At 38.6% G+C, this 15174-nt stretch overlaps 2 protein-coding genes across 2 annotated transcripts in view; one reads left to right on the top strand and one right to left on the bottom strand.

Annotated features, from left to right (window-relative positions):
• myo6b (myosin VIb) overlaps window positions 1-5789 on the top strand; it is a 72771-nt gene extending 66982 nt beyond the window's left edge. The window contains exon 32 of the mRNA XM_060934115.1: window positions 4359-5789. Within this exon, the coding sequence (XP_060790098.1) occupies window positions 4359-4558 (200 nt within the window). The 3' untranslated portion in view covers window positions 4559-5789. The remainder of the gene's footprint in view (window positions 1-4358) is intronic.
• A 1611-nt stretch (window positions 5790-7400) lies between these two features.
• Window positions 7401-15174, bottom strand: part of impg1b (interphotoreceptor matrix proteoglycan 1b) — a 31359-nt gene continuing 23585 nt past the window's right edge. The window contains exons 12-17 of the mRNA XM_060932810.1: window positions 14632-14833; window positions 14325-14535; window positions 11034-11219; window positions 10729-10912; window positions 8562-8645; window positions 7401-7487 (exon numbers count right to left, since the gene is read on the bottom strand). Of these exons, the coding sequence (XP_060788793.1) occupies window positions 7401-7487; window positions 8562-8645; window positions 10729-10912; window positions 11034-11219; window positions 14325-14535; window positions 14632-14833 (954 nt within the window). The remainder of the gene's footprint in view (window positions 7488-8561; window positions 8646-10728; window positions 10913-11033; window positions 11220-14324; window positions 14536-14631; window positions 14834-15174) is intronic.

The raw sequence follows: 15174 nt of genomic DNA, 5'->3' as shown, positions 1-15174 counted from the left end.
AGCAGTGGCTTTCTCCTTGCAACCCTGCCGTGCACACCTTTGTTATTCATTGTTCGCCTGATGGCGGTCTCATGAACATTAACATTAGCCAATGTGAGAGAGGCCTTCAGTTGCTTAGAAGTTACCCTGGGGTCCTTTGTGACTTCGCCAACTATTACACGCCTTGCTCTTGGAGTGATCTTTGTTGGTCGACCACTCCTGGGGAGGGTAAAAATGGTCTTGAATTTCCTCCATTTGTACACAATCTGTTTGACTGTGGATTGGTGGAGTCCAAACACTTTAGTGATGGTTTTGTAACCTTTTCTAGCCTGATGAGCATCAACAACACTTTTTCTGAGGTCCTCGGAAATCTCCTTTGTTCATGCCATGATACACTTCCACAAACATGTGCTGTGAAGCTCAGACTTTGATAGATCCCTGTTCTTTAAATAAAACAGGGTGCCCACTCACACCTGATTGTCATCCCATTGATTGAAAACACCTGACTCGAATTTCACCTTCAAATTAACTGCTAATCCTAGAGGTTCACATACTTTTGCCACTCACAGATATGTAATATTGGATCATTTTCCTCAATAAATAAATGACCAGGTATAATATTTTTGTCTCATTTGTTTAACTGGGTTCTCTTTATCTACTTTTAGGGCTTGTGTGAAATTCTGATGATGTTTTAGGTCATATTTATGTAGAAATATAGAAAATTCTAAAGGGTTCACAAACTTTCAAGCACCACTGTATGTGTGTGTGTGTATATATATATATATATATATATATATATATATATATATATATATATAAAATGTGTGTGTGTGTGTGTATGTATATATATATATATATATATATATATATATATATATATATATATATATTATATACTATGTGTGTGTGTGTATATTGCCAGAAAGAATCCAAAACAGTAAGGAATTGCCCAAGAAGAAGCGAATTTTTTTTTTGTTGTTGAAATGCTCATTAAGGCTTAATTAGTCCATAACTTCTCTACCTTCATGCTGGAAAGAATCAACATCGGTGAAGAACTGAGAGAGAAGAAGCGATTTGTTGGGCCTTAATTATTCCATATCTTCATTATTAATTGCAATTATGCAAATTTGGGTAGAAGCTATATGCACCCCAGGCAGACCAACCTTCCTGCCAAAAAGAATAAAAATCGGTGAAGAACTGAGAGAGGAAAAAGCGATTTTTCGTGAAATGTGGATGACACCGGACGGATGACAGATGATAGTCAGATGACCCATGATGGCATAAGCTCATCACCTGTCAGCCAGAAGAGCGAATAAATGGTCATTTTGGTTACTTATGCTTTCCATAAGGACTTGTGGTATTCATGTGAGAACCTGAGCACTGTCTGTACTTGTCTGTACACTGATTACCCATGAATGCACAAACTCTGTGGAAAAACAAGTCTTACCTCTGAAAGGATGAATTACACAAAGTAGCAGCTTAATTTACATATACCTGCTCCAACTGAAGAATTTGCAAAAGGGTTCTACAAACATGTTTTGCATGAATGTTTTTTGACTGCGCTGCACACATTAATTGCAGTTAACATCTGACTTCTGTTACAGCTGGGCTTTGATTGAATGGGAAAAATGTCTGTAGTAATCACATATAAGAATTTAAGCTTTTATTTTCCATTATTTACATCTATATGTGTGGTGGTTCCACTTGACCTTGAACCACCTCTGATGGCAGTTCACCCAAATTTTAGGTGAAAAAAAAAGGATGGGAACAGATCGTCTTCAAGTAAATAATACCTTATTTTTTTCGCGGTCCAAATCCTGCGCTCTGATTGGCTGGCGAGTGGGTCCATATCCTACGGTACGGACCTCAGTTACGGACCCCGGTCATGGATCTCTGGTGACTCGCTCGTTCACAACAACAAACAAACATAGTAGCATTTTTTGTCAACATTTATCTTTTTTATGATGTATTTAAAAGATTATCAAAAATCTTATAAATGTTTGCCAGCATTTCTCAGGAGAATAGCATTAATTTTACAGCATGGATAGCGATAATGACAGTCTTCACAGCGAAAGCGAGTTTTACTACCCTGAGGAAGAGGAAATAAAATGGAACATTTCAGGAGAAAGCTAAAACCTGTAATTTGCTAACACTGAGCAAAAAACGTGGCTGAATCCTGAATGACTCCTATTTGTATAAATAGGGGATTACATAGGCGGCAAAATGTAGTTTTTTTCCTGCCATGGAAGTGCAGTTGTATACCGAGGAGGAAGCCATTTGCGTTACAGTCGTGAATGAGGATTCAAAATAGCATTAATTTTACAGCATGGATAGTGATAACGACAGTGTTCACAGTGAAAGTGAGTTTTACAACCCTGAGGAAGACAAAATTAAAAAAAAAAATTTAAGGAGAAAGCTAAAAACCTTTAACTTGCTAACAGTTTGATCTCATTAGTTAATGAGGCCCATTTTGGACCATGTTATCCTAATACATAATATTACGTTAGGTAAAAACTTTAAACCAGTACAATCTCTTCTTCAAAGTTTCACCAAATGGCTTTATTTATGCAATATAAAGGTCATAATACTGTATAACTTTAGTCGAGCAAAAACATGGCTGAATCCTGAATGAATGACTCCTATTTGTATAAATAAGGGACTACATAGGCGGCAAAATGTAGTATTTTCCTGCCATGGAAGTGCACTTGTATACCGAGGAGGAAGCAATTTGCATTACAGCCGTGAATGAGGATTCAAAATGGCGGCTCGCCTCGGTTTTCCCTTTCGGGCGCTCTCGTTTTCTGTTAGAATTTGGTAAAGAAAAAATAAAATATATTATTTACCAGCTTAAGATCGGTCTGTAAGGTGAAATACCGTGACCTCGGCCTCGAATACTGACCTCGGCCCAGAGGGCCTCGCTCAGTACTTTCAAGACCTCGGTCACGGTATTTCATGATACGGACCTCCCAGCTGGTAAATAACATTATACCCTTGCTTGCAATAACTACAGTACATCAAGCTGGTGACCTACTGACATCACTAAACTGATGCATTCTTTTATTGTGGTGCTTTTCCAGGCTTGTACCACAGCTACTCTGTTGTTGTTTCTTTTGGGGGTTTCTCCCTTTAGTCTCCTCTTCAGGGGTGAAATGCATGCACATGAACAATTGGGTCTGGTGACTGACTTGGTCAGTCTAAAACCTTCCACATTTTTTCCCCCCCGATGAAGTCCTTAGTTGTGTTGGCAGCATGTTTTGGGTCACTGCATGATTAGATTAGATGCGTTTCTCTGTCAACTGGCAGACAGAAATGTTTCTGTGGACTTCCAAATTAATTTTGCTGCTACCTTTATGAATTACAACATACTGTAAATAAAGATTAGTGAACCTGTTCCAGAAGCAACCATACAAGCCCAAGCCATGACACTGTCTCCACCATGCTTGACCAATGAGCTTGTATATTTTGGATCATGAGCAGATTCTTTCTTTCTCCACAGTTTGGCCTTTCCATTACATTGGTAGAGGTTAATCTTTGTTCCAGAACTTTCATAGTTGATCTTTGTATTTCTTTGCAAGTTCCAGTCTGGCCTTCTGATTCTTACTGCTAATGAATGGTTTGTATTTTGTGGCTTGGCTGCTGTTTTTCTTCTCTCGAGGTCTTTGAATTGTGGATTGAGATACCATCAACCCTGGTCTGTGGAGGTTCTCGTAATATCAGGGAGTGTTGTTTTTGGGTTTTTCTTCACAGCTCTCACAATGTTTGTCATCAACTGCTGCTGTCATCACTGGTAACCTGTTTGATGTCTGGCTTTACAATCAGGGATTTCTTTCTTTTTCAGGACATTCCAAATTGTTGTATTGGCTCTGATTGATTTTCCCTCCTTTCCCAGCTTCAAAATGTCTTGCTTTTCTTCCATAGACAACTCTCTGTTCCTTCTGTTGGGTTATCATTTTAAACAACAAATGCACTTTTCACAGGTGAAACTAGAAACACCTGTCAGACATATTGCATGGTCCGATATTTTTGATCACTTGGAAAAATAGGTGTGTTCACACAAAAAGTGCCATGTTGTAAGTTGTTTTAACATCTATACATGTAAATATTAGGAAATGAAGGCTGAAATTCTGATCCATTGTCTCAGAGATCCCAAAAAGTCTTCAGTGTATAGCAAAAACAAAAGAATTGGCCTTGCCATTCCATTACTTTCAGATAGAAGTGTACATTATACGGATGTCGAATATAAAGGTTAGGTTTGTACCATGCTGGAGTATGCCTTGAAAATGGTATACGTGACGTATAAAATAAAATGTTGTTTTGACAGTGCTTGGCTGTGCTTTTCCAAGAATGAGTGGAGGACAATGTGTGTTGTGTTGTGTTAGGAAAGGATGACATGGAGATGTGTGAGCTGAGTTTGGAGGAGACAGGATTGACACGAAAACGCGGAGCAGAGATTCTACCACGCCAGTTTGAGGAGATCTGGGAGCGCTGTGGGGGGATCCAGTATCTAAGGAATGCCATTGAGAGCAAACAGGCTCGGCCCACCTACGCCACAGCCATGCTCCAGAACCTGCTCAAATGAAGTGCAACTTCAGTTCTTTGTAGCGCTCTATCAGTCTTTACTTTCTGTGCTGACACATTAGTGCACCAGAGCTTAAACACAGGGACCAGTGCCTCTTTGTCTCAGTGAACATCTACATGCTCACATGAGGAAGAGTTTATGACCAATGTAGATTTTTTTCCCCCCTTCTTTTTGAGGTATCCTTTCTGTCAGATCATTTGTGTTTGGGTGATATTATTTTTGCTGTGGCAATTAGCATTTTTGATGCATGCTCATACAAATATGAGCTGTACAATGCCTTGTCTATTATTTTAAGGGGTATTTTGTTGGTCACTGAGTCATCTTTTTCCATTTATTTCACTTATTTACATCACTGTATTTTCCATTGTTGTTAAAGATTGTGAGTGTTATTATTTTAGTCTGTGTTCTGCTTCAGAGAATATTGTGCTTGCAAATCTTTTCATTCCTGGAGTACATTTTCAGTACATTCATTTTGTACATCATTGTTAATATTAAAATGTCAATCCTAGCTCTTTTCCACACTGGAGAATTTCACAGACCGCTCCTGAGCTGAACAATTAAAATGTAGTGATTCATGTGTTAGAGTGCATTTGTTCTTGAAAGCACTTTATTGGACTTTAGAAATTATTTCAGTATACTTTAGGGCACATTTGTGAGATATTAAGATGTTATTCTTAACACATCATTTATTGGGAGATCTGTTGTTGGTAGGCTTTCAATCATGTATTTGTTAATGTGCAAATTAATGACCACTTTCGTGTCTGCAAGTAGTCTTATTTACATTTGAAATCTCAAAACTGCTTTGTTAAAATGGATTTTAAAAACATTCATTCATAATGTGGCAGTGACCAGTCCATTACCATCTAAAGAAAATGTAGTTTTTCTCAGACCCGATGCCTAGTTGTCCAGAATTTTTGATTGCTTGTAAATGTTCAGTCTGACTTACGTGTCCTCTATTAGCACGTTTTCAATGACGCAATAGACGAAAAATACTTGACTCCAGAGGTTTTGTTGGATTTGACTAAATCTCTTCCCTACAAAAACATTCGTACTATTTGTGCATATTTTACACCTGCTGGTTGGTGGAAATGTGAAGAGTTGAAGAAAAAAAAAACATTCATGAGGTACATAAACTGCAAGTCAGATCTGTAACACAGGCAAATCACTGGTGTGAAAGTTCTGTTTTTTATTTTTTACTTTTTGTTCTGTTCTCTGTAAAAGTGAATAATAAAATAAAACAATCATTATCCTGTGTGTTTTGTCTGGGGTTCAACACGCAAATGATTGGTGCGAAACATTTTTATGCAAAAGCCAGACTTTTTCTTTTCCTTATACAAGTTTATTGCAACTCCAAATAAGAAAAAGTTGGGACAGTATGGGAAATGCAAATAAAGAAAAAGAAAGCAGTGATTTCTAAATTTACTTTACTTGTATTTCATTGCAGACGGTATGAACTCAAGATATTTCATGTTTTTTCTGTTCAACTTTATTTCAGGTGTTCATATACATACGTTCCTGTGTTTCAGGCCTGCAACAAATTTCAAACAAGTTGGGATGGGGGCAATTTAGGGCTAGTAATGAGGTAAAACAATTAAATAACGATGCGATTTGAAACAGGTGATGTCAACAGGTGATTGTAATCATGGTTTGGTACAAAATCAGTATCCAGGAAAGGCCTAGTCATTGAGGAGCAAAGATGGGCTGAGGATCTCCAGTTTGTCAACAAACGCGCAAGAGAATAATTGAAATGTTAAACAATGTTCCTCAAAGAAAGATATGAAAGGATATTGTATATTATTATATTATTAAACGATTCAAGGAATGTGGAGGAAATTTTGTGTGTAAAGGGCAAGGGTGCAAGCCTAAGTTGAACATCCATGATCTGCTGTGTGCCCTGGGCCAAAGACAAAAAAATTATGGAGTTGTGTCAGTGCCCTTGGCAAAGGTAAATTACATTTTTGTGATGGCAGCATTAACACAGAAAAATACACTAAGATTTTGAAACAACATATGCTGCATTGACATCTTTTCCAAGGATACTTCAACAAGACCATGCAAAACCGCATTCTGCACACATTGCAAAGGCATGGCTGTGGAAGAAGAGGGTGTCTGTCCCCAATAGAGAATGTGTGGCAAATTTTGAAACAAAAAATATGACGATGACCCTGTACTGTTGCACACCTTAAGCCCTGTTTGCATGAACACTGGAGCAAAACAACACCTGAAATGCTTTATCACTAGGTGTCTTGGGTCCCTAAACATCTTTTAAGTGTTGTGAGAAGGAATGACATCATTATAACATGGTAAATGCTTTACAGTCCCAACTTTTTAGAAATGTGTTGCAAAAATCAAAATTGAAGTGTTTATTTTGAAGAATAAAAACAGAATTCAGGAGGTAAAACATCAAATAATGTGATATTTTTAATGCAATACATGCCAAATATTACTTACAAATCATTTTCATTTTTAATTCCAATTTCTACAAACCTTCCCAACTCTGTAGATCTTGTTGTAGATCTCAAATTGTAGACCTAAGATAATTATCAGAATCTAATTAAAAATGTAGAAACTTGAATGGTTAAAAAAAAACAACCCTAAAATACAGTATGTGTTTGGATATATTAGTGGCTAAACAATAAAGTCTATTAATGGCAATAATGATGCTGACCACCAAATGTATCCATTTGTAAATAAAAACCTCACTGTGAGGGGAAAAAGAACTTTTTAACAAGGGTACATCTTGACAAGTCAGAAACTATGCTTTCTCTGCTCCATACTGCTCTGCTAGTGACCTTTGTTGGCAATTTAAGCTCAGACGTTGTGACTGGCCATGAAACTGGTATCATAACAAAGTCACTTCAAATCCATCACTGTCAGATCCTCTCAGAAAAGAACATAATGTCCTGTGTTCATTCGACAGCCTCCATGTCTGAAAAAAATGTGTCATGATTTTTAATTAATTGACATAGGACAAAATGTACTTAACAGCATCATGTTATGGATATACAGGATATTATATGCACAAGCAACAGGGATGGCCACAGCTTTGAGAGGATTGTCAAGAAAAGTCGATTCAAGAACTTGGGAACTTCAAAAGGAGTGGACTGAGGCTGGTGTCAGTGCATCAAGAGCCACCACACACAGACGTCTTCAGGAAAAGGGCTACAACTGTTGCATTCCTAACATCAAGCCACTCCTGAACCGGAGACAATGTCAGAAGTGTCTTTCCTGGGCTAAGGAGAGAAAGAACTGGACTGTTGCTCAGTGGTCCAAAGTCCTCTTTTCAGATGAAAGTAAATTTTGCATTTCATTTGGAAATCAAGGTCCTAGAGTCTGGAGGAAGAGTGGAGAGGCACAGAATCCAAGGTAGTTAAAGTCCAATGTGACGTTTCCACAGTCTGTGATGATTTGTGGTGCCATGTCATCTGCTGGTGTTGGTCCACTGTGTTTTCTCAAGTCCAAAGTCAATGCAGACGTCTACCAGGAGATTTTAGAGCACTTCATGCTTCTATCTGCTAACAGGCTTTATGGAGATGCTGATTTCCTTTTCCAGCAGGACTTAGCACCTGCCCATAGTGCCAAAACTTGGGTCTTGATCCATCAGGACAATGCTCCGGCCTGCACTAATGGCAAAAATCCGTGACCGTGGCTTCCAACTCGTCCCTCACCTGCCATACTCACCAGACCTCACACCCTCTAATTTCCACCTGTTCCTGAAAAAGGATCTGACCAGACAATGGTATGCTACCAATGAGGAAGTCACGGATACCATCAACACCTACCTCAGGGCCCAAACTAAGGACTTCTATACCAGTGGGATCCAAGCAGTGCACCACTGGTGGAAGAAGTGTGTGGACTTGAAGGGAGATTATATTCAAAAATAAAGTATAAAAAGATTTCTACTGGCTATCATTTCCTGGAGGCTCAAAACTCATCAGTCACCCCTCGTGTGTACATATTTGAATAACAGAAGTGTATTTATTTAGGAAAACTGGGAGCTTACCTCAATATGTGGTATGCAGTGATGGAAACCAACTATTTCTGATACTAACTTTTCTGACCTTGTTGTGTAGAGTTGCCTGGGAATCTGAGAACATAATCATAAGCTGCCATGATTATAAATTTAGCATATATTTATTAATAAACAAGCTAGAAAGTAACTGTACTGCCTAAGATCCAATCAAAGTTAAGTCAAGTTTATTTGTATAGCGCTTTTAACAACAGACATCGTCACAAAACAGCCTTACAGAAAGTTAAAGACTTTAAACATGAGCTAATTTTATCCCTAGTTTAAAAGAAAAGAAGAAATTTCTAGACCGATATCGCATGCTGTAAAAGAGGTGCTGGTTATTATTTGTAGATGTAGGATACCAATCTAAATCGAAGCAAAGATGCAATACATGCACTTTAAATCCATTATAGCATTTCACGTTAGGGCAAATGAAGGTTTTGTTAGTTTTAACATGCAAGTTCATTAAGGATTATGATTTTAATCTAACAAAATAATAAATTTAAACATGCATTATTCTTATTCTTTGTATCCAACAGTGCTCATGGTGTCATTAAAACTAATGAGAAGGATACTCTGAAGTATAATAATGCAGGAAGCGTCTCTTCAGATAACCAAGGACAGTCGAGAACTGGTAATATTTCCTTTCCTGTTCATTCTACCTTAACTAATTAACCTTCTACAAACATCCTAATATCTGACAAGGTTACTTTGAATTGCAGTCATTAAAAGCTTGAATAAAACTGCATAATGATATAAACTGAGAATTTTTAGAATCTAGGTAGAATTTGCAGAGTATGCTTCTACACTTTTTGCTGTTAAATAGCTTGATGTTGGATGAAAATGAATATTTGTCTTTAGCCTATTGGTATATTAGCCATTTCGGTATTTCTATTTCTAAAAAAAAACAAAAAACTTTCATTTAGTCAGCCAGTGTAAAAACAATAATTGTTCTATAAGTTTTTTTTTAATTAATAGCATTATAAAAATAAAATCATACCAGTTTGAGGAATCACTTACTTGGACACGTACATATAGTGCTATATTATTAAACAATTATTCACAGAAAGCGAAGTGAATATCGTTGAATAATAACTGCAATGAAGTCGATGTTATTATTCACCGATATTCACTGAGCCTGAGGCAGATAATTGTTTTAGTACAAATACACAGGTGATTATTTTCAAAAATCATATTAAAAAATAATGTATTTCAAATTTCAAAAGCGGAAGGCAAATATAATAAAGGCGTAGCACAGACTTGTCATTTATCTATGCAGAGTCACATAAAATACTTTGTTTTGAAATAGATAAAATCAATCACAATTCCACCTTACCTTTGAATAGTTTTAGATCAAACTTCATAACATCTTTAGTGCTTTTAGGAATAGCATTTTCTTTCATAATTTGTAATTCTTCCTCAGTTAGGGTGATGAAGTGATTGGTCACCATTTTGCAGAGTCGCTCGAGGTGATTATCGAGAAATAGTCCAAATCTCTTGACCAATCAACGCATGTGATTTCCTATAATCACCTCTGTATTTATACTAATCACCATTATTTATCTATCACATATGCGAATAACGGCGGCATGGTGGTGTAGTGGTTAGCGCTGTCGCCTCACAGCAAGAAGGTCCGGGTTCGAGCCCCATGGCCGGCGAGGGCCTTTCTGTGCGGAGTTTGCATGTTCTCCCCATGTCCGCATGGGTTTCCTCCGGGTGCTCCGGTTTCCCCCACAGTCCAAAGACATGCAGGTTAGGTTAACTGGTGACTCTAAATTGACCGTAGGTGTGAATGTGAGTGTGAATGGTTGTCTGTGTCTATGTGTCAGCCCTGTGATGACCTGGCGACTTGTCCAGGGTGTACCCCGCCTTTCACCCGTAGTCAGCTGGGATAGGCTCCAGCTTGCCTGCGACCCTGTAGAACAGGATAAAGCGGCTACAGATAATGAGATGAGATATGCAAATAACCATCCTGGTTATAATATGTTGACTATTGTAGAGACTGTATGGTGTGAACGCCAACATTGCAACAGCTTTAAACCATATACTGAGTTAGTTCATTTTAGATAGAGAAAAATGCAGTAATTAGGGCAGCTTATGAATCGGTAAGTTGCAAAGTTTTATTATCTAGTTAAGACACCTTTTGAGCTGTGAAATTTACCTCAATGCTAAGGTGCATGTTTTCCAGTGAGTGAAATGAGCCCTGGTCAGAGAATTGGGATGAGCCAGAGTCAGTGATTGTGGGACAGCTGATGCTCGACACATGAGTCAAGATACCATCATCATTCTCAAAGACTGGATTCACTCTCGTAATTCCCTCCATAGAGAGGGGACAGTGTGAATGCCTGTAATGCACATGAGAAGAGATTTAAGACTAAAAGAAAGACCAAAAAACAAACAAACAGGGACAAGCCACACCAGTGCAATAAATAATTACAGACAGACAGACAGACAGGCAGGTCTTACGCTAGTGTCGCAGTCTTTCTGGTCCATATACATTTCCTGTTAATGAACACTAACAGGCTAATCACAGCACACACCACTGTGAGACTTCCCATCAGACAAAGTACAAATATGAACTGGTCGACTGGCACAGACACCAGCTCACTGCAGCGATCTCCATCATAGTACCAATATTTACCTGCAGGACATCTAGAAACAGTTTCAGTGTTAGACCTGTTAAACAAGTAAACAGTAGCAGGAAAACTACATGCATCACTCAGTAATCAGATTTCTTTTTTAGTAGTGTAGGAGCAGAGCCGGCCCGTGGCATAGGCAATATAGACAAATGCTAATTAAGGGCGCTGCGTCCATCCAGGGGCGCAGAAACGGGGGGAGAAAAAATATAACTTCCACTATTCTGAAAACGAGTCAGCATTATAATGTCGTAGCCTAATTTAATTGTACAGCAAAGCATGTAGTCAGGGTGCGATTTGTCAAAAAAAGCGGGGCGGGGTGGGGTGGGGTGGGGTGTGGTGGTGGTTGTTAATCATGAAACAATAAGCGCTCAAGTGCGCATCCGCGGCTATTCTCTGTTTTGACCATGTTGGCTAAAGAGTGTTTTTGCATAACGTAGATAACTGACATAGATCTGTTGCTTGTTTTGAATATGGCTGCACTTGGAGCAGTCTGTCGGTGTCGTTGAGCAGTCTGGGCTGAAGTAAAGGTCTTTTATGCACCGAACACATTTCGCAGCGAGATATTCCAATGGGGGCGGCACGGTGGTGTAGTGGTTAGCGCTGTCGCCTCACAGCAAGAAGGTCCGGGTTCGAGCCCCGTGGCCGGCGAGGGCCTTTCTGTGCGGAGTTTGCATGTTCTCCCCATGTCCGCATGGGTTTCTTCCGGGTGCTCCGGTTTCCCCCACAGTCCAAAGACATGCAGGTTAGGTTAACTGGTGACTCTAAATTGACCGTAGGTGTGAATGTGAGTGTGAATGGTTGTCTGTGTCTATGTGTCAGCCCTGTGATGACCTGGCGACTTGTCCAGGGTGTACCCCGCCTTTCGCCCGTAGTCAGCTGGGATAGGCTCCAGCTTGCCTGCGACCCTGTAGAAGGATAAAGCGGCTAGAGATAATGTGATGAGATATTCCAATGGTGCCTGGCACGTTTTTTTTTTTTTTAAATAAAACAAAGTTGCTTTGTTGATCTGTGTTCTCATTAAAATGACAGTTTAGCAGCTCATTCAAGCAACCATGTTGCGAAGAGCTTCCTGGAGGAAAATATAATAAACGCATTGAAAACAAGAAACAATCTCAGTGCGTCAAGACTGCAGGGAAACGAAACAAGCACTCAGATGTGTTCTCTTTACCAGCGCCGGCGATTGCCTAGAGCGCAAAGTGTGCCCAGGGGCGCCAAGGGCGACCAAAACCCCACCAAAAAGGAGGGCTGGAGTTATTGAATGGAGATGTTACCAAGTGCATCAGTGGTGTACAGTGTTTTCAACCACTGTGCTGCCGAACTCTAGTACCGCGGAACACTAGTGTGCCGTGAGAGATCACCAAGTGTACCGTGGAAAATTATAGAATGACTGTATATTGTAAATATTGGCAACAGCGTTTTAGTTTCAGTCAACATTTTCTATTGGTGATGTGCCTTGAGATTTTTTCATTGAAAAAAGTGCGCCCTGGCTCATGAAAGGTTGTAAACCTTTTTTACAACACCTCTGATGCGGCTGGGGATGTAGAAATACGCGCTCCTTACCTCTGCTGTTACACTACCTGTGACAGGAGCTTCTGCTGAAAGAAGCTTTTCAAAATTAAAACTGCTGAAGACATGCTTAAGGTCAACAATGAGTCAAGAACGTCTGAATGGGCTTGCTCTGATGAGCATCAACCAAGAGATCTCAAGAGAAATATCATTTGATGATATTATCAAGGAATTTGCCATTAGGAAGACCAGACGAGTCCCATTGTAATGTTACTTTAATAAAGTACCCATAATAGCACTTTTGTTTGAAAATACAGCCCATTGATGTCCTAACAGGGTGCTTAAGTTTGCACAATTTAGAATTGTAGAATTTTTTATTCATTTAATTTGTTAATTCTTCAGAGATGACAACTTTTAATAGCAAAAAAGAAACTAAAAATAATTTCTTGTTTATTGTCCATGCACTACACTTTGAACAGAGTGCGGAAGAGTTTTTGCCCATTATATGGAGATATGTATGGAATTTGTGTGGTCATTTTACTTTGTGACACTTTATGTGAATAATGATAACAATAATAACAATAATGAAAAAGATAAAAATGACTTCTTGTTTATTGTCCATGCACCGTACATTGTTTAATAGTAATAGAATAGAGTGATTAGATTAAAGTGTTATTTAGATGTTATTAGAGGGTTTTTTTTTCTGGGGGGGCGGCGCCAAAACTCAATCTCGCCTAGGGCAGCCAAAGACCTAGAGCCGGCCCTGTGTAGGAGTGACACTACATGATTGGAGGTGGGGAGCGAAACCTTACCCAGGTAAAAAAGTACTTTTGGCTAATAATCTAATGACTCAAGTAAAAAGTAAAAGTTCTCATCCAAATCTACTCAAATAATAAAAGTAGAGAAAATGCTCAAATAAAGCATTCTGTTACACAGAATTTAAATTTCAGAACAAGCACTGTTTAAGTACAACATAAAGAAGACTAAAATTAAAATAAAATCATAAAATAAAATCATATAATTACAATACATTTCATCCTGGATGAAAAGAACTATATGATTGTAACTTTAGAAGATTCTTAAGCAAATAAAATCATACTGGACTTTTTATTTTATTTTTTTATTTTTATTTAACCCCTCTGAGATGAGGCTGAATTCCCAGTTGATTTCTATTCACTACATATAATCTCTATATAGATGAACCTATCTAGTGCACTACATTTTTAACAGAACAACATTTGGGATGGTTTTAGTTTTTGTAACATGAACAATGCATAAATTTACATTCTGTATACAATATATAGATGTCTCATAGTTTTGCTGGTTGCTTGAAGTACCCTTGATGGAGACAGATTTTTGCCTGACTAAAATCCAGGTGGCTTTATCAGAGGTCATGATATCAGACAATAATCTTAGTCCAATTTTACATGACCACATGAATAATCTGATTACTGCAGAATAATCACTGGATTTTACTGTGACAGTAAGTGCACTCTCTGTGGATCGCAAATCTATTGTGACTTTTCCCCCTCAAATAGTAGCTACGACACTATAACCATTTAACTTTTTATTTGAAAGCATTTTCAGAACCTTGATTAGAGTTTCAAGGTACCTGCAGCTGAGTCCATATCCTGGTATGTTCTCACATAGTCCCCCATTGAAACAATAGTTGGGTTGAAGGTTGCAGATGCTCTGACAGGGCAGACCATCCACTGTGCTGTAGCCAGGATCACACAGACACTCGGGCTCAGTAGTCAGTGTGTTCAAAACACAGTGAGAAAACTCATTACAATCCATGTACTTGCATGGATCACCATGATCAGCTGGAGAGGACCAAGAAGGTGGATCATTGACTTTGTATTGATGCTTTTAGCTATGGAAGACTTTTTTGGTAATGCAGAGATCCACCACTTCCTTACCTGACTGAGTGTCAATTTCATTATCCGTTCTCTTTGAGGCAGCATTTCTCAAATCAAGAGTGCAGGGCACAAACTTGGTGATATTATCCACCACTGGTTTGGCTAACTTCATCCTGTTTTTTACTACCACACTGCCATTTCTGAAGTTGAGGATGTGCAGCTCTGTAAAGCCAGTCAGATTGGACTGTAGAAACTGGAGCAACTGAAGGAATGAACATAGCAAAATCAGTCAGTGGCATCGTAGTTCAACTGTATATACATTCAAATATATTACAGCCTATCATTTTCCTAAAATGGCAACAATCATTTTCTGATTTTTCTATGAGCTAAATGGAAGCTAATTGGTAGATGACTGATTAGTAATTTCATGCTTGGAGATAGTGTAATTTTGTCGGTTGGTACAACCCCCAAGCAATTGTTGTAAGTGTTTGCATTTGATTAGTACTTCTGTGTCATATTGTCTCCAGCTCTCTTGTGTGAAAATGAGGTGTTGGAGAGAGGATGGATTTAAACCAGTGCAAATGAATTTGCATTCCTGTTGAA

Source organism: Neoarius graeffei, chromosome 11 (assembly GCF_027579695.1).
Source record: "Neoarius graeffei isolate fNeoGra1 chromosome 11, fNeoGra1.pri, whole genome shotgun sequence".
Taxonomy (NCBI): Eukaryota; Metazoa; Chordata; class Actinopteri; order Siluriformes; family Ariidae; genus Neoarius; species Neoarius graeffei.
This window is presented reverse-complemented; position numbering and strand designations above follow the sequence as displayed.